The sequence below is a fragment of the Oncorhynchus gorbuscha genome, linkage group LG18 (assembly GCF_021184085.1).
Source record: "Oncorhynchus gorbuscha isolate QuinsamMale2020 ecotype Even-year linkage group LG18, OgorEven_v1.0, whole genome shotgun sequence".
Lineage (NCBI taxonomy): Eukaryota > Metazoa > Chordata > Actinopteri > Salmoniformes > Salmonidae > Oncorhynchus > Oncorhynchus gorbuscha.
In genome coordinates, this window is record NC_060190.1 from 3,561,331 (window position 1) to 3,580,946 (window position 19,616).

Consider the following 19,616-nt stretch of genomic DNA (forward strand, 5'->3'; position numbering starts at 1 on the left):
TCCAGTCACCCAAGTCATAGACTGTCCTCTCTGCTACTGCATGGCAAACGGTACCAGACCACCAAGTCTAGGACCAAAAGGCTCCTTCACAGCTTTCTATCCCCAAGACATAAGACTGCTGAACAAGTAATATCTCTCTCTCTGTCTCTCTCTCTCAGGAAGCACCAAAGCCTATCATCAACTGGTGGGCAACCTGAAGGTAACAACATACTGTGTTCTGTCATTGACACCACACACATCTCGTACACTTACTTGCTATTTGTTAAATAATGTCTCAGGTATTCTGATTGGTCTGTATGATTATTTTGCTCTGTTGGTAGAAAGGGGGAGGAGCTCTCATCCTTAACGTCAAGTCTAAGACTCACATGTACAAGTCGGTAAGTGCGTAGTCTCTGTGTGTGTGTGTGTGTGTGTGTGTGTGTGTGTGTGTGTGTGTGTGTGTGTGTGTGTGTGTGTGTGTGTGTGTGTGTGTGTGTGTGTGTGTGTGTGTGTGTGTGTGTGTGTGTGTGTGTGTGTGTGTGTGTGTGTGTGTGTGTGTGTGTGTGCGTGTGTGTGTGTGTGCGTGCGTGCGTGCGTGCGTGCGTGCGTGTGCTCCCTTAGTGAAATCTGGTTTCCTAGTAATTATTTTCTGTCTTTTCTTTCAGGCCAAACGTGGCTTGAGGAACTTTCTATCACCCAAGGTATGTGTTGTTGTTGTTGTTGTTGTTGCAGTGTTGTGTGTGTGTGTGTGTGTGTGTGTGTGTGTGTGTGTGTTCATCCTCTCTCTATATATGTGCAGGAGCACGTTGAGATTCTCTCCCTTAAGAGAGGCAACTCCGTGTCCGGAACACACACACACCGCCGCAAACAATCAGATTGTCTTCAGAGCCGTTTACCAATCACACAACACTTTGGGAAGGTAAGACCTGCCTCTAATATCAATCAAATGTTTTTATAAAGCTCTTCGTACATCAGCTGATATCTCAAAGTGCTGAACAGAAACCCAGCCTAAAACCCTAAACAGCAAGCAATGCAAGTGTAGAAGCACGGTGGCTAGGAAAAACTCCCTAGAAAGGCCAAAACCTAGGAAGAAACCTAGAGAGGAACCAGGCTCTGAGGGCTGGCCAGTCCTCTTCTGGCTGTGCCGGGTGGAGATTATAACAGAACATGGCCATTAAAGCCAGATCGTTCTTCAAGATGTTCAAACATTCATAGATGACCAGCAGGGTCAAATAATAATCCCAGTGGTTGTAGAGGGGGCAACAGGTCAGTACCTCAGGAGTAAATGTCAGTTGGCTTTTTATAGCCGAGCATTCAGAGGTCGAGGCAACAGGTGCGGTAACAGGTTAGAGTTTCCTAGCCGCAGGCAGAACAGTTGAAACTGGAGCAGCAGCACGACAAGGTGGACTGGGGACAGCCAGGAGACATCAGGCCAGGCCATGATACTAGGGCTCAGGTCCTCCGGGAGGGAAGGGAGAGAGGGAAAGAGATAGAATTAGAGGGAGCATAATTAAATTCACAAAGGACACCAGATAAGACAGGAGAATTACACTAGATTTAAAAGACTGACCCTAGTCCCCCTGCACATAGACTATTGCAGCATAGATACTGGAGACTGAGACAGGAGTGGGTTGGGGGACACTTTTGACCAATCACTGGAGGTAGAATTTAATCATCACCACATATCTAGGATTGGATTATTCAACCCACCAATCATAAACTTAACCTATTCTATTGTGATGATTTTGCTGTCTTGCCTATGTCTTGTTCTGTTGTACTGTCAGTCTCGTCCCCGTCGTCCAGTTAACAAACAAGGCTGTCTCCTTGACGATGACAACACACAAGAGAACAGAGACACCTGGGAGGAAGACTGGCAGGACAGGTGAGAGAGAGAGAGAGAGAGAGAGAGAGAGAGAGAGAGAGAGAGAGAGAGAGAGAGAGAGAGAGAGAGAGAGAGAGAGAGAGAGAGGAGAGTGAGAGAGAGAGAGAGAGAGAGAGAGAGAGAGAGAGAGAGAGAGAGAGAGAGAGAGAGAGAGAGAGAGAGAGAGAGAGAGAGAGAGAGAGAGAGAGAGAGAGAGAGAGAGAGAGAGAGAGAGAGAGAGGGAGAGAGAGAGGGCAGGAGAGTGAGAGGGAGAGAGAGGGCAGGAGAGTGAGAGGGAGAGAGAGGGGGCAGGAGAGTGAGAGGGAGAGAGAGGGCAGGAGAGTGAGAGAGAAGAGTATGAATGAGAGACAGGAAGAGAGAGGGTTTGTGAGTGAGAGAGGGGGTGAGGGAGTGAGAGAGGGGTGAGGGAGTGAGAGAGAAAGAGAGAGAGAGGGGTTGAATGAGTGAGTGAGTCAGAGACAGAGAGTGATGGAACCAAAATGTGTCTTCGTCCATGTGTGTATCAGTGCTGTCTCAGGCCCCGTGGCAGACCCAGAGCTCCAGGAGGAGGAGGGGGGAGACTCAGGTATGTGTGACCCAGAGGAGATGGACCTCCTGGGGGAGATCTTTGACACGCTGAGTGCCCGGAGCTCCCATGACCGCGGCCTGCTCTACGGGACACGAAGTCTAGACCTGTTTGGACCTGATACTACTGACTACATCAGACAGGTGAGGACAGCACGTGACAGGACACACACACGGAAACAGCACACTGACACACACAGACACACACACACACACACACTCGGAAACATCCCAGACATCTCATCTCCTCACCCTTGTGTGTCAACAGAGGGGCCTGGCCACTCCCAGTCAGGAAAGTCTAGGCGTGTCCATTGGTGGGAGTGGCAGTCTGCACAGCTGGAACCAGGAGGACGGGCTACATTACATGGGGGAGGGGCCAGAACAGACCGATGATTCTGATGGGCTAGGAGAGGGACAGGTGTTGTCAGAGGAAGCATCAGAAACACCTCAAGGGAGAAGAGAGGAGGGAAGGAGAGAGGAGGGAAGGAGAGAGGGGGGAAGGAGAGAGGAGGGAAGGAGAGAGGAGGAGTGGAGAGAGGAGGGAAGGAGAGAGGAGGGAAGGAGAGAGGAGGGAAGGAGAGAGGAAGAGATGGAAAAGGGGTTGGTGGAAGCAGAGGAGCTTAAAGAGAGGAAAGAGGTGGGGATGGAGAGATGGAATGTGCTGAGGCAAGGAGGGCAGGATGATCAACAGATGGAGGAGAGGAAGAGGGATGAAGACATCACTGTGGAGCCAGAGATTCAGTCTGAATGTGTGGGTGAGAATGGGAAGGGGAAAGAAGTGGAGGGAGAGAAAGAGAGAGAGAAGATGCAGAATGACAGAGGTAAAGACCAACAAGAAGAGGAGAACCAGGGGCAGGAGAGAGGCCCCAAGACACCAGGAGAATTACCCAGGAACAGAGGCCCAAGGCCGGGTGCTGAGTCTAGGGCCGGGGCAGTGGAGGACAACCAGGGAGAAGGGGACAGACTCACCCCCAAAACCACTGCTTTTCCTGGGCCTGAGAACGGCACAGCAACCCATGCTTCTAAACAACCCCTGGGTCAGCTAGAAAGAGAAGAAAGGGGGGAGGAAATAGAGGTGGGACCCACACCCCTTTCTCCCAGTGTTCTATCTGCTGCAGCACTGTTGCAGTCACCGGCCTCCGTGCAAACCCTCCATGGGAAGGCTCAGACCAGGGGCTCGCCTAAACCCAGTGAGCCCAGCAACACACCTCGGACCTGGGACATTATACAGAAGAGCTGCCCTCAGGAACCCAACAACACCCAGGTCTCACCAAATGACAGAGCTGGACCTGGCATAGCCACCCCTGTCCTAACTACGCCTATAAATAACCAATCAGAACAAGGGGGGAACACCACAGTGCAGGAAGACCCGCCCCCTGTCAAGGTGTCTGAGCTGAAGAAGAGATTTGAAGCTTGAAGATTGGTGCAGGACTGTTTGAGTGGCGCAAAGCTCAGCCAATGATTCTGCAGTTTTCAAAGACTGGGGGACTTGATGAGTCAGAGAAGAAATTGGGATGGGAAGTGAAACTCAGGAACATGAAGCGCTCTGAATGTTGCAAGTAGAAATAGAATGAATAGAGTTGACACAATCCCATATTCTAACCGACAGACAGTAATTCCGGTTCTACACCATACATTTCTATCTGAACATTCTGTAACTTTCTTATACAGGTCTATGATGTAATGCATAAGGCCAGAAGTTTTCCCCAGGGTGAATTCACTTGGACGCAAACAGAACCAAACGGGGAGGGACCTTTCTGAATATTTCCAATAGAAACTCTCAATTTCGTTGGAAAATATTTTCAGTTTGGATTAAACGGTTACCATTACAAAACGTTTTGATACAGCGCTGAACATTTAGCTACATTGTGCGACTATTGAATATCAGTTGTGGAAAAAGTACCCAATTGTCATACTTGAGTAAAAGTAAAGACACCTTAATAGAAAATGACTCAGGTAAAAGTGAAAATCACCCAGTAAAATACAACTTGAGTAAAAGTCTAAAAGTATTTATTTTTTAAATATTCTTAAGTATTAAAAGTCAATGTAATTGAAAAAAATGTACTTAAGCATAAAAAGTAAAAGTACAAATAATGTAAAATTCCTTGTGTTACGCAAACCAGACGGCACCATTTTCTGTTTATAATAATAATATATATTTACAGATACCAGGGGAACTCAGACATCATTTACAAACGAAGCATTTGTGTTTAGTGAGTCGGCAAGATCCGGTAGTAGGGATGAACAAGGACGTCCTCTTGATAAGTGCGTGAAATGGACCATTTTCCTGTCAGAATGTAACAAGTACGTTTGGGTGTCAGGGAAAATGTATGGAGTAAAAAGTACATTATTCTATTAAAGAATGTAGTTAAGGAAAAAGTTGTCAAAAATAGTAAAGTAATGTTTTGATACCAAAAAAAACTGAAGTAGTACTTGAACGTATTAGTACTTGAACGTATTAGTACTTGAACGTATTAGTACTTGAACGTATTTTTACTTAAGTACTTCACACCACAGTTGAACAACCCACTGATCATGTCACATGACATTCAGGAACCAGTTCTGTCCAATCCCTTTGACTGATGTCGCTGGTTGTATTGTCCTTAGATGACCAGCAGGTGGAGCTTGTGGAACATGAACACATTAACTGTAACACAATGCACTGAATACACACTTGAAGATATATATATTTTTTTTTTTTGACTAAATCAAATATTTGTCTCCTGGATGATATTAAATGCACTGAATAAATGGAAGTTTTATACTTTTTGAGAGGAGTTTTATTTTTTTCACATGGATAATATCATCAGAAGTGCATTAGAAATCATTCATAGTGTCTTACCATTCTTCTCTTCGTTTTCAAGATATAAAAACACACACACACTAATGCTTTATACACGGGATACACTTAAATCATAGTTTGTACACATGTAGCAGTATAACTGCCACAATAAAGAGACATTTTGCATATAGAGGAACTTTTAAAATTCCCTTTTCGCTGTATGATCAACAACTAGTCCACCTACAGGTAAACATGTCAACAACTAGTCCACCTACAGGTAACCATGTCAACAACTAGTCCACCTACAGGTAAACATGTCAACAACTAGTCCACCTACAGGTAAACATGTCAACAACTAGTCCACCTACAGGTAAACATGTCAACAACTAGTCCACCTACAGGTAAACATGTCAACAACTAGTCCACCTACAGGTAAACATGTCAACAACTAGTCCACCTACAGGTAAACATGTCAACAACTAGTCCACCTACAGGTAAACATGTCAACAACTAGTCCACCTACAGGTAAACATGTCAACAACTAGTCCACCTACAGGTAAACATGTCAACAACTAGTCCACCTACAGGTAACCATGTCAACAACTAGTCCACCTACAGGTAACCATGTCAACAACTAGTCCACCTACAGGTAACCATGTCAACAACTAGTCCACCTACAGGTAACCATGTCAACAACTAGTCCACCTACAGGTAACCATGTCAACAACTAGTCCACCTACAGGTAACCATGTCAACAACTAGTCCACCTACAGGTAACCATGTCAACAACTAGTCCACCTACAGGTAACCATGTCAACAACTAGTCCACCTACAGGTAACCATGTCAACAACTAGTCCACCTACAGGTAACCATGTCAACAACTAGTCCACCTACAGGTAACCATGTCAACAACTAGTCCACCTACAGGTAACCATGTCAACAACTAGTCCACCTACAGGTAACCATGTCAACAACTAGTCCACCTACAGGTAACCATGTCAACAACTAGTCCACCTACAGGTAACCATGTCAACAACTAGTCCACCTACAGGTAACCATGTCAACAACTAGTCCACCTACAGGTAACCATGTCAACAACTAGTCCACCTACAGGTAACCATGTCAACATCTAGTCCACCTACAGGTAACCATGTCAACAACTAGTCCACCTACAGGTAAACATGTCAACAACTAGTCCACCTACAGGTAAACATGTCAACAACTAGTCCACCTACAGGTAAACATGTCAACAACTAGTCCACCTACAGGTAAACATGTAAACAACTAGTCCACCTACAGGTAAACATGTCAACAACTAGTCCACCTACAGGTAAACAACACACCCCTGACACTGATGTCAACATCAGCACAGTTGGAGAAACTGGAGAGAACATGGCACATCCACCAGGCATGTTCAGGCATATTTAACAAGACACTTCATCTACAGATAACTTTACACAACACAATACATAACTACTAATAACCCATTCTGGCTTCATGTCCAGGGTAGAGGAGAGTGAGGCAATGGTAGTGAGAGAGAGAGGGAGGAAAAGAGAGTTTGTGTGTGTGTAGCGTCCAGGCTAGAGTGCAGGTATCAGATGAGTCTCTCCTCCTTGGGCAGGGGCAGGCCTGGTCTCTCAGCCCCCCGTGGTCCTGTCTGTTTGCTCTCCTCCGCACTGGGCCGATACATTCCCTCCATCCTTCTCTTCTTCCTGATCACACAGCCCATCAGGACCAGGGCCAGGCACAGCAGTAGGGCCAGGCCCGGGACTAACACAGACCACAACCCCCACGACGGCCTTGGTAACGACAACACCATTTTCATAACGACGGGCCCTGAGTCAGAGAGAGAGGAGGCGGATGAGAGAGAGAAGCAGGTACATAGACAGACAGATACACAGACCGTAGGTAGACAGATGTCTCACTCACCTGAGGGTTAGAGGTGACACTGCTGGTCTCTGCTCTCACATCTGGACCAAATGGGGACACAGCAGCCAGACTGACAGTGAGGGGTGCCTGTCTCTAGAGAGAGAGTGTTGGAGAGCATCCATAAGCCAGGCCACATCAGTGAATTCAGCCCCGTTGAGGCAGTTTATCTGTCTGTCCAAGTCTACGGAACACATCAGCATAGAAACCATGGCTGTGTTCTATCCAAACCGCAATGTATCATGGGTAAATTCTGACCGACTGACTGACTGTTCTACAAATAATATTGAGTAGTTATTTGTGATCCAAGGTGATTTGTAGATCGGTCAGTCTCGACAGTCGGCTGCAATGTCAAACGTGTCCAGATACAGTCTGAAACAACGTCTCTAAACCAGGTCCAGATACAGTCTAAAACAGTGTCTCTAAACCAGGTCCAGATACAGTCTGAAACAACGTCTCTAAACCAGGTCCAGATACAGTCTAAAACAGTGTCTCTAAACCAGGTCCAGATACAGTCTGAAACAGTGTCTCTAAACCAGGTCCAGATACAGTCTAAAACAGTGTCTCTAAACCAGGTCCAGATACAGTCTGAAACAGTGTCTCTAAACCAGGTCCAGATACAGTCTAAAACAGTGTCTCTAAACCAGGTCCAGATACAGTCTGAAACAGTGTCTCTAAACCAGGTCCAGATACAGTGTGTCTCAACGGGGTCCAGATACAGTCTGAAACAGTGTCTCTAAACCAGGTCCAGATACAGTCTGAAACAGTGTCTCTAAACCAGGTCCAGATACAGTCTGAAACAGTGTCTCTAAACCAGGTCCAGATACAGTCTGAAACAGTGTCTCTAAACCAGGTCCAGATACAGTCTGAAACAGTGTCTCTCAACGGGGTCCAGATACAGTCTGAAATAGTGTCTCTAAACCAGGTCCAGATACAGTCTGAAACAGTGTCTCTAAACTGGGTCCAGAGACTAGAGGTTGACCGATTAATTGGAATGGCAGATTAATTAGGGCTGTAATCAGCATTTTTAGACTCAGATTATGGCCGATTACATTGCACTCCACGAGGAGCCTGCATGGCAGGCTGACCCTGAACACCTGTTACGCGAGTGCAGCAAGGAGCCAAGGTAAGTTGCTAACTATCATTAAACTTATGTTAACATAAAACACTAGTTAACTACACATGGTTGATGATATTACTAGTTTATCTAGCTTGTCCTGTGTTGCATATAATCAATGCGGTGCCTGTTCATTTATCATCGAATCACAGCCTACTTTGTCAAACGGGTGATGATTTATTAACAAGAGCGTTTGCGGAAAAAAGCACTGTCGTTGCACCAATATACCTAACAACAAACATCAATGCCTTTCTTAAAATCAATACACAAGTATATATTTTTAAACCTGCATATTTAGTTAATATTGCCTGCTAACATTAATTTATTTTAACTAGGTAAATTGTGTCACTTCTCTTGCGTTCTGTACAAGCAGAGTCAGGGTATATGCAGCAGTTTGGGCCGCCTGGCTCGTTGTGAACTGTGTGAAGTCCATTTATTCCTAACAAAGACTAATTAATTTGCCAGAATTGTACATAATTATGACATAACATTGAAGGTTGTAACAGCAATATTTACACTTCGGGTTACCGCTGTTCCATAAAATACAGAAAGGTTCCGTATTTCACTGAAAGAATAAACGTTCTGTTTTCGAAATGATAGTGTCCGGATTTGACCATATTAATGACTTAAGGCTCGTATTTCTGTGTTTATTATATTATAATTAAGTCTATGATTTGATAGAGCTGTCTGACTGAGCGGTGGTAGGCAGCAGCAGTCTGACTGAGAGGTGGTAGGCAGCAGCAGTCTGACTGAGAGGTGGTAGGCAGCAGCAGTCTGACTGAGTGGTGGTAGGCAGCAGCAGTCTGACTGAGTGGTGGTAGGCAGCAGCAGTCTGACTGAGCTCTGGTAGGCACCAGCAGTCTGACTGAGAGGTGGTAGGCAGCAGCAGTCTGACTGAGAGGTGGTAGGCAGCAGCAGTCTGACTGAGTGGTGGTAGGCACCAGCAGTCTGACTGAGAGGTGGTAGGCACCAGCAGTCTGACTGAGTGGTGGTAGGCAGCAGCAGTCTGACTGAGTGGTGGTAGGCAGCAGCAGTCTGACTGAGTGGTGGTAGGCAGCAGCAGTCTGACTGAGTGGTGGTAGGCAGCAGCAGTCTGACTGAGTGGTGGTAGGCACCAGCAGTCTGACTGAGAGGTGGTAGGCACCAGCAGTCTGACTGAGAGGTGGTAGGCAGCAGCAGTCTGACTGAGTGGTGGTAGGCAGCAGCAGTCTGACTGAGAGGTGGTAGGCAGCAGCAGTCTGACTGAGTGGTGGTAGGCAGCAGCAGTCTGACTGAGTGGTGGTAGGCAGCAGCAGTCTGACTGAGAGGTGGTAGGCAGCAGCAGTCTGACTGAGAGGTGGTAGGCAGCAGCAGTCTGACTGAGTGGTGGCAGCAGCAGTCTGACTGGCAGCAGCAGTCTGACTGAGTGGTGGTAGGCAGCAGCAGTCTGACTGAGAGGTGGTAGGCAGCAGCAGTCTGACTGAGAGGTGGTAGGCAGCAGCAGTCTGACTGAGAGGTGGTAGGCAGCAGCAGTCTGACTGAGAGGTGGTAGGCAGCAGCAGTCTGACTGAGTGGTGGTAGGCAGCAGCAGTCTGACTGAGAGGTGGTAGGCAGCAGCAGTCTGACTGAGAGGTGGTAGGCAGCAGCAGTCTGACTGAGTGGTGGTAGGCAGCAGCAGTCTGACTGAGAGGTGGTAGGCACCAGCAGGCTCGTAAGCATTCATTCTAACAGCACTTTCCTGCATTTGCAAGGAGCTCGTCGCTGTGCTTCAAGCATTGCGCTGTTTATGACTTCAAGCCTATCAACTCCCCATTATTTATTTGAGATCAAATTGATTTTATTTATGTATTATATTAAGTTAAAATAAAATGTGTCCATTCAGTATTGTTGTAATTGTCTTCATTACAAATAAATAAATAAATGATATATATATATAGGCTTTTTGTGTCTCTCAAACGGGTCCAGAGAGTCTAAAACAGTGTCTCTCTCACCCTATTCCTTTTACACTTGACGACTATTGACCAGGGCCCATATAGTCCACGAGATAAGGGTCAGTGTGTATATAATAGCGTGTGGACCCAGGTCAACGGTAGTAGACTACAAATAATAATACGGGTGCCATTTGGGACACAACCCCGTCAGAGATGAAACAGCACAAACCCCGGGTTGGAGAGTCTGAACATTCCTAGCGGTGAGGTCGTTAATGATATACTCTGGGTAAACAATAGTACACGGATCAACACTACACTGAAACCACGGGTTGCACAACATACAGGAAACGCAACGTATTTACTTTACTGTCCAAACAACCATTCCTAAACAACCACCGTGTGACTAGAATCGGAATACGGAATAATGAAATACATTTGAATATTGAAGCGCTCATATTATCAAGTTGAAGCAACTAATAAACGCTAGGACTAGACCCATTTTAAAAAACGACCGATTATTGATGCTTTATTTTAAAATCTGCTCAAATTGCAAATTACCATTCCATTGTGCCTGTCAAAGTAACTATTATAACTAAACAAATATTTGAATTCAGAGCGAAACCCAGCCACATACACACGTCATTTCAAAGCGCCGATAGAAGGAATGTCTGCCCAGCTGTTGGAATGCGACCGAGCCTGCTACACCTGTTTTCAGGTGCATCAATTCTAACGCGTTTCTATTACAAAGAAATAAAACCAACCCAAAACGGTCTAAAACACTGCTTTCAGCATTCGAAGCCTATCAAGCTAATGTCCCACTGCTAAAACTAGCCTCAGCTTACTTTAACTACTTGTCAATAACACCTCTGCCGACACTATCAAGTCCGCATTACTATACGGACCTATCAAACAACACTGGCGATTGTTTAATTTAGGTGTTTTCCATGGATTTACCTGTTGATTACAATGAGCTATTTTCCGAAGTCAAGGGGCGGTATGAAACAGTAGTCCTCTTGCTGTAGACTAACGATGTCCTAGGGCTACTTAGGAGATTTCTCGATGATCTTTAAACCTCCATTCACACGGTGCCAGCCCGGTAACTTCTCTACCCAGCTCACCATAGCGTACCTGTCCATATGCAGATGAGGACAGTTGTCACATGTTCCGCAAGAGCCAATCAGTACCTAGGACTACTACCAAATGATCGCCTTTCTCCGTCTCTGTCTCACTCGCTCATACACACACACCGTTGTGGAAAAAACATAAATGCTAAACATCTTTAGCAAATAGTGTAAAACAGTGTCAAGGGGCTCTGGTTAAAACTAGTTTCTAAGTATCCGGCAGGGTATCCTAGTGGTTAGAGCGTTGGACTAGTAACCGAAAGGTTGCAAGTTCAAATCCCCGAGCTGACAAGGTACAAATCTGTCGTTCTGCCCCTGAACAAGCAGTTAACCCACTGTTCCTAGGCCGTCATTGAAAGTAAGAATTTGTTCTCAACTGTCTTGTCTAGTAAAATAAAGGTTAAATAAAGTAATAGGGCCTTGACTAAAGGTAGACACCATCTGTGAATTCTATGCAGTTGCATAACTCATTGTAGCCTAATACAGAGCTATGGACTGGAGAGGAGTTTTAACATTTAGGATTCGGAATACACTCTGTTAGAAACTGACCAGTCAATTCTGTACACAGTGACTGTCTGCCTATTCAGCTGTATGTATTGTTATGAAACAGGGAGTGCGGCTCTGACAGTCCCATTTTCTGGCCCCAAGCCCAGCGCGCCATCGATTGTGCAACAAAAGTCTGCTCAAGTGGCAGAGTCGATATCAGCGGTTGCTACAATATACACACAGACAGGGGGAGAACGGCTCGGCCGAGACAGAGCAAATGGAACGGAATCAGACGGCAGGAAACCATGTATTTGATACCATTCCACCTATTCCTCTCCAGCCATTACCACCAGCCCGTTCTCCCCGATTAAGGTGCCGCCAACCCCCTGTGACACACACACACACACAAAGATGGTCTTTATTTAAGTCACAATCCTGAGTTTGTGTTTCAGCAGAGTGCAACATCATCAGCAAACAGACATTAATCACACGGAAAGTTTATCTCTCCTCAACTCATTGTTTAGTCATTTTGTTAATTGTGCATCGTTTATGCTGCTAGTACTGGAGGCCTTCTTTCTGCAAAATCTTAATCTGAACTATTCACTCCCGTCACTAGATGGCAGTGTAACGTTTCATGTTCAACCATCCTCAGTTCTACAGCCGGAAGAGAGAAGAAGAAACGCTGCTGGATTTCGTGACGTTACGAGGTCCATTTCCGAACACACTGGCGGGAGTGTGAATGTTATCCTCTAGCTACAAAATAACAGATAACTACAAACAAAACACCTGTCAAAACAAGCTTTTGTTTATTTTATTTGGAAAAAGAATCTAGCGCCAAGCAGGTGTTATATTGCAAGCAATTGAAATTGACTAAGTTTGCAGGAGAGAAGACGGTAACAACCATCAGAAGACGCCACACACGTATCTTTAGTCAAAGACTGAATTGTTTAACGTTGGCTAGTTTATTATTTTCCGTCCTGCCTTTATCTGCAACGTTAAGGGAGATAAACGAGCTAAATTCGATTAATTTTCAAATTATTAATCTGCTACCCTTTCAAGACTACTGAAAATAAATGGCTAAAGTTCAAGTGTTGAATGTCGCTGTGTTGGACAACCCAAGTCCTTTTGGGAACCCGTTTCAGTTCGAGATTACGTTCGAGTGCATGGAGGATTTACCGGAGGGTGAGTGGTAACGTTATTCAGATGCTAACTTATTTTTTTGGTCAAATCTAGCAAACTATAGTATTATTGTGTAATTATAATGTAGTTAACCGTTGCCTTTTAGGTGCAACAACAGTTTGCATAAATGTATCTTTCAATTAACTTTACACGTATATGTTTATAGCTGACTACTTAGATCAATTCAAATATGTTGGTATTGTTTGAGTAAATTAGCTATTTGTGTTGACACTGCATCAGAATTTGGCGCCCGCGCGTATTGTTCACGTTTCCGGTGCTTCTCTGACGTCTGGGTGGCCTCGAGCCGATTGGTGCGTTAACGGATTACATTGTCAAACCCTGGAACTATTTACGAATAAATTGCGGGAAAAACATATCTCTTGTCCTAGGTTATTTTTATAACCGATAAATAGCTATTTCCACTAATGAGAAGAAACCTATCCTTCCCGCATTAAAGTGGAGGTGGTGGGACCACACTTAATGAGTGGTTGTTTCTGAAATAGCAGCCTATTCCCTTTATATAGTGAGCTTTATGGGACCTGGTCAAAAATAGTGTACTAGTGAATAGATGGGTTTTAAAGTAAACTTCCTAAATTAAAGTCAAATTGTATTTGTCACATCTGCCCAATACAACGTTGTGTGACCCTGCTCGGAACGTTGTGTGACCCGGGCTCGGAACGTTGTGTGACCCGGGCTCGGAACGTTGTGTGACCCGGGCTCGGAACGTTGTGTGACCCGGGCTCGGAACGTTGTGTGACCCGGGCTCGGAACGTTGGGTCCTTTCCTTCCCAGCAACACCTTTAGGTCTCCCTTCCAGATAATCTCCTGGATGTTTAGACTGTTGGGGCTTTTCGAGCCTTCAGACTCCTCATTTTTGGCTGATCTACCCTTCCTCCAAGACTTTGATTGTTGATTTTATGATATGGTTATTTATATATTATACACTTATTTTTATGCATTTTTGTATAATGAACAGCATTTAACCATTTAATTAAATATATTATTATTAGACTTACTTACGGGCCATTTCCCAGCAATGCAGTTAAAAAGGAAGAACAATTTCCAAAAAAGGAAATAGTAGCACAATTAAATATAACATAACAAGACTGTACACTAGGAGTATCGGTACCGAGTCAATGTACAGGGTTACAAGGTCATTTAGGTCATATGTACATGTAGGTAGGGGTAAAAGTGGCAAAGCAATTAGAATAGATAAGTGTGTGTGTGTGTGTGTGTGTGTGTGTGTGTGTGTGTGTGTGTGTGTGTGTGTGTGTGTGTGTGTGTGTGTGTGTGTGTGTGTGTGTGTGTGTGTGTGTGTGTGTGTGTGTGTGTGTGTGTGGGTAGAGTCCATTGAGTGTGCATAGAGCCGGTGCTAGAGTCTCAGTTTCCATTAAAAAGGGGGTGAATGTAAATATTCAGGGTAGCCATGTGATTAACTGTTCAGCAGTCTTATGGCTCAGGGGTAGAAGCTAAGGAGCCTTATGGATCTAGACTTGGTGCTCTGGTACCACTTGCCGTGCGGTAGCAGAGAGAACTGGGTGGCTTTGACACTGCCTGGTATAGTAGGGGCGGCAGGGTAGCCTAGTGGTGAGGGCGTTGGGCGAAAGGTTGCAAGTTCAAATTCCCGAACTGACAAGGTACAAATCTGTCATTCTCCCCTGACTTGCCTAGTTAAATAAAGGTCAAATTAATAAATAGAGGTCCTGGATGGCAGTGAATTCGTCCCCAGTGATGTAAGTTCTCTCACGTCACCCCGCTCCTCCGCTCTCTCCACTGGCTTCCAGTTGAAGCTCGCATCCGCTACAAGACCATGGTGCTTGCCTACGGAGCTGTGAGGGGAACGGCACCTCAGTACCTCCAGGCTCTGATCAGGCCCTACACCCAAACAAGGGCACTGCGTTCATCCACCTCTGGCCTGCTCGCCTCCCTACCACTGAGGAAGTACAGTTCCCGCTCAAGCCCAGTCAAAACTGTTCGCTGCTCTGGCCCCCCAATGGTGGAACAAACTCCCTCACGACGCCAGGACAGCGGAGTCAATCACCACCTTCCGGAGACACCTGAAACCCCACCTCTTTAAGGAATACCTAGGATAGGATAAGTAATCCCCCCCCCCCCCTTTTAGATTTAGATGCACTATTGCAAAGTGACTGTTCCACTGGATGTCATAAGGTGAATGCACCAACTTGTAAGTCGCTCTGGATAAGAGCGTCTGCTAAATTACTTAAATGTAAATGTACTGCACCATACGCACTACCCTCTGTAGCGCCTTGTGGTCGGATGCCAAGCAGCTGCCGTACCAAGCGGAGACGCAGCCAGTCGAGATGCTCACTACCCTCTGTAGCGCCTTGTGGTATGCCAAGCAGCTGCCGTACCAAGCGGAGACGCAGCCAGTCGAGATGCTCACTACCCTCTGTAGCGCCTTGTGGTCGGATGCCAAGCAGCTGCCGTACCAAGCGGAGACGCAGCCAGTCGAGATGCTCACTACCCTCTGTAGCGCCTTGTGGTCGGATGCCAAGCAGCTGCCGTACCAAGCGGAGACGCAGCCAGTCGAGATGCTCACTACCCTCTGTAGCGCCTTGTGGTCGGATGCCAAGCAGCTGCCGTACCAAGCGGAGACGCAGCCAGTCGAGATGCTCACTACCCTCTGTAGCGCCTTGTGGTCGGATGCCAAGCAGCTGCCGTACCAAGCGGAGACGCAGCCAGTCGAGATGCTCACTACCCTCTGTAGCGCCTTGTGGTCGGATGCCAAGCAGCTGCCGTACCAAGCGGAGACGCAGCCAGTCGAGATGCTCACTACCCTCTGTAGCGCCTTGTGGTCGGATGCCAAGCAGCTGCCGTACCAAGCGGAGACGCAGCCAGTCGAGATGCTCACTACCCTCTGTAGCGCCTTGTGGTCGGATGCCAAGCAGCTGCCGTACCAAGCGGAGACGCAGCCAGTCGAGATGCTCACTACCCTCTGTAGCGCCTTGTGGTCGGATGCCAAGCAGCTGCCGTACCAAGCGGAGACGCAGCCAGTCGAGATGCTCACTACCCTCTGTAGCGCCTTGTGGTCGGATGCCAAGCAGCTGCCGTACCAAGCGGAGACGCAGCCAGTCGAGATGCTCTCAATGGTGCAGCTGTAGAACATTTAGAGGATCTGAGGACCCATGCCAAATCTCTTCAGCGTCCTGAGGGGGAAGTGGCTTTGTCGTGCCTCTTCACAACTGTGTTGGTGTGTTTGGACCATGATAGGTCCTTAGTGATGTGGACACAGAGGAACTTGAAGCTTTTCCTGTAGTCCACAATCATCTCCTTTGTCTTGCTGGCGTTGAGGGAGAGGTTGTTGTCCTGGCACCACACTGCCAGGTCTTTAACCTCCTCCCTATAGGTCGTCTCGTCGTTGGTGTCAGGCCTACCACCGTCGCGTCGCTGGGAAACTCAATGAATGTGTTGGGAGTCGTGTAAGGTCATGGGTGAACAGGGAGTACAGGAGGGGACTGAGCGCGCACTCCTGAGGGGCCTCCGTGTTGAGGATCAGCGTGGCAAATGTAGTGTTACCTACCCTCACCACCTGGGGGCGGCCCGTCAGGAAGTCCAGGATCCAGTTGCAGAGGGAGATGTTTAGTCCCAGGGTCCTTAGCTTAGTGATGAGCTTGGAGGGCACTATGGTGTTGAACACTGAGCTGTAGTCAATGAACAGCATTCTCACATAGGTGTTCCTTTTGTCCAGGTGGGAAAGGACAGTGTGGAGTGCAATAGAGATTGCGTCATCTGTGGCTCTGTTGGGGCGGTATGCGAATTGGAGTAGGTCCAGTGTGTCTGGCATGATGGTGTTGATATGAGCCATGACCATTTTTAAGAAAAATACTTCATGGCTATAGATGTGAGTGCTACGGGGCGGTAGTCATTTATGCAGGCTACCTTAGTGTTCTAGGGAACAGGGACTATGGTGGTCTGCTTGAGACATGTATTACAGACTGGGTCAGGGAAGTTAATCTGTGTGTGTGTGTGTGTGTGTGTGTGTGTGTGTGTGTGTGTGTGTGTGTGTGTGTGTGTGTGTGTGTGTGTGTGTGTGTGTGTGTGTGTGTGTGTGTGTGTGTGTGTGTGTGTGTGTGTGTGTGTGTGTGTGTGTGTGTGTGTGTGTGTAGACCTGGAGTGGAAGATCATCTATGTGGGCTCAGCAGAGAGTGAGGAGTATGATCAGACTCTGGACTCAGTTCTGGTCGGACCGGTACCAGCAGGCAGACACATGTTTGTGTTCCAGGTGAGAGACACACTGAGTGACTGACACACACACACGCACCCCTCCCTCTATCTCTTCCTTCTCCCACTTCTCCTTCCTCTCATCAGATCATCTCTTTATGTTCCTACCTTCTTCCCACCCTCTTCTTCTCTTCCTCCTTTCTCCTTCTCATCACCCCATCTCTCTCTCTCTCCTCCCTTTCTCCTTCTCATCACCCCATCTCTATCTCTCTCTCCTCCCTTTCTCCTTCTCATCACCCCATCTCTCTCTCTCTCCTCCCTTTCTCCTTCTCATCACCCCATCTCTCTCTCTCTCTCCTCCCTTTCTCCTTCTCATCACCCCATCTCTCTCTCCTCCCTTTCTCCTTCTCATCCCCCATCTTCTCCTTCTCATCATCACCCCATCTCTCTCTCTCTCTCCCTTTCTCCTTCTCATCACCCCATCTCTCTCTCTCCTCCCTTTCTCCTTCTCATCACCCCATCTCTCTCTCTCTCTCCTCCCTTTCTCCTTCTCATCACCCCATCTCTCTCTCTCTCTCCTCCCTTTCTCCTTCTCATCACCCCATCTCTCTCTCTCTGTCCTCCCTTTCTCCTTCTCATCACCCCATCTCTCTCTCTCTCCTCCCTTTCTCCTTCTCATCACCCCATCTCTCTCTCTCTCTCCTCCCTTTCTCCTTCTCATCACCCCATCTCTCCTCTCTCTCCTCCCTTTCTCCTTCTCATCACCCCATCTCTCTCTCTCTCTCCTCCCTTTCTCCTTCTCATCACCCCATCTCTCTCTCTCCTCCCTTTCTCCTTCTCATCACCCCATCTCTCTCTCCCTTTCTCTCCTCCCCATCCTTTTCTCCTTCTCATCACCCCATCTCTCTCTCTCTCCTCCCTTTCTCCTTCTCATCACCCCATCTCTCTCTCTCTCTCCTCCCTTTCTCCTTCTCATCACCCCATCTCTCTCTCTCCTCCAGGCGGATGCCCCCAACACTGGGCTGATTCCTGAGAGTGATGCTGTGGGCGTAACCGTGGCGCTCATCACCTGCACCTACAACGGACAGGAGTTCATCCGTATCGGTTACTATGTCAACAATGAATACACCGACCCAGAGCTCCGAGAGAACCCACCGGTCAAACCAGACTACACACAGGTACTACACACTGATACACACACACACACCAGACTACACACAGGTAACACACACTGATACACACACACACACCAGACTACACACAGGTAACACACACACACACACCAGACTACACACAGGTAACACACACTGCTACACACACACACACACCAGACTACACACAGGTAATACACACTGATACACACACACACACCAGACTACACACAGGTAACACACACTGATACACACACACACACACACCAGACTACACACAGGTAATACACACTGATACACACACACACCAGACTACACACAGGTAATACACACTGATACACACACACACCAGACTACACACAGGTAATACACACTGATACACACACACACCAGACTACACACAGGTAACACACACTGATACACACACAGGTAATACACACTAATACACACACCAGATTATACACAGTTTATACACACCATGAAACACACACCAAAAAATCACAAAACATGAAAAATCATTGAGATGCAAAACAGGAATTGATTGTTGTAAAGGAACCGACTTCTTGTGAAGGATTCTCACCACAGTTTGAAATCTGAAGTAGACTATTTGGACTCCCAGCCTCAATTCTGAACCATAACCCCGTAACCCCCCCCCAGCTGCAGAGGAACATCCTGGCCTCCAACCCCCGTGTGACCCGGTTCCATATCAACTGGGACGGCTGTTCAGACAAGATGGAGGACAGTGAGAACGTAGACCCCTCCCCCAACAGCAGCAGTAGCAGCAGCATGGTGCCCTCCTCCTGTTCAGCTGGCAAGGCGTTACCTGTAGGACTGCTGTCTGGTAACTCGATGGACTGTCTGTAGAACACAGCCACCCCTCCAGCATTGCCTTGCCACGTTCTACTCCAGCAGAGTCTTTGGCAGGAAGGTTGAGTCACTTATTATAAACCAGCTGTACTGTAGGATGTACGGTCTCCCTCCTTCACACAGCAACACCTCCCTCTGTCTCCCCTGGCACTGGCACCCTATTCCCTCCATAGTGCACTACCTTTGTAAACAGGGCCCTCTGCTCCAATGTAGTGCACTACCTTTGTAAACAGGGCCCTCTGCTCCAATGTAGTGCACTACCTTGTAAACAGGGCTTTGTAAACAGGGCCCTCTGCTCCAATGTAGTGCACTACCTTTGTAAACAGGGCCCTCTGCTCCAATGTAGTGCACTACCTTTGTAAACAGGGCCCTCTGCTCCAATGTAGTGCACTACTAAACAGGGCCCTCTGCTCCACACTACCTTTGTAAACAGGGCCCTCTGCTCCAATGTAGTGCACTACCTTTGTAA

General features: G+C 47.1%; 2 protein-coding genes and 1 long non-coding RNA gene across 8 annotated transcripts in view; 2 read left to right on the forward strand and 1 right to left on the reverse strand.

Annotated features, from left to right (window-relative positions):
- dennd1c (DENN domain containing 1C) overlaps window positions 1-5,193 on the forward strand; it is a 39,480-nt gene extending 34,287 nt beyond the window's left edge. For all 6 annotated transcript variants that reach the window (XM_046310334.1, XM_046310336.1, XM_046310335.1 and 3 more), the window contains 7 exons: window positions 159-199; window positions 321-377; window positions 645-680; window positions 779-898; window positions 1,764-1,861; window positions 2,368-2,569; window positions 2,694-5,193. In XM_046310334.1, coding sequence (XP_046166290.1) covers window positions 159-199; window positions 321-377; window positions 645-680; window positions 779-898; window positions 1,764-1,861; window positions 2,368-2,569; window positions 2,694-3,842 — 1,703 coding nt within the window. In that variant the 3' untranslated portion in view covers window positions 3,843-5,193. The remainder of the gene's footprint in view (window positions 1-158; window positions 200-320; window positions 378-644; window positions 681-778; window positions 899-1,763; window positions 1,862-2,367; window positions 2,570-2,693) is intronic.
- LOC124002818 lies at window positions 5,177-11,328 on the reverse strand. Its single transcript, XR_006833110.1, has 3 exons — window positions 11,116-11,328; window positions 7,138-7,230; window positions 5,177-7,044 (listed from the first exon to the last, which is right to left on the reverse strand). It is a non-coding gene; the product is annotated as an uncharacterized LOC124002818 (long non-coding RNA).
- Window positions 11,329-12,443: 1,115 nt separating this feature from the next.
- Window positions 12,444-19,380, forward strand: LOC124002796 (histone chaperone asf1b-B-like). The gene is made up of 4 exons (XM_046310534.1): window positions 12,444-12,950; window positions 17,075-17,190; window positions 18,131-18,307; window positions 18,938-19,380. Exons 1-4 carry the CDS (start codon window positions 12,842-12,844, stop codon window positions 19,142-19,144), a joined length of 609 nt encoding a protein of 202 aa, XP_046166490.1. The 5' UTR covers window positions 12,444-12,841; the 3' UTR covers window positions 19,145-19,380.
- The last annotated feature ends 236 nt before the right edge of the window (window positions 19,381-19,616 follow it).

Bases quoted from the DNA above. Each gene is read 5' to 3' on its own strand.
- LOC124002796 (XM_046310534.1), top strand. From the start codon at position 12,842: ATGGCTAAAGTTCAAGTGTTGAATGTCGCTGTGTTGGACAACCCAAGT. The intron at 17,191-18,130 runs GTGAGAGACACA...TCTCTCCTCCAG, and splicing joins GACACATGTTTGTGTTCCAG to GCGGATGCCCCCAACACTGG. The intron at 18,308-18,937 runs GTACTACACACT...ACCCCCCCCCAG, and splicing joins TCAAACCAGACTACACACAG to CTGCAGAGGAACATCCTGGC.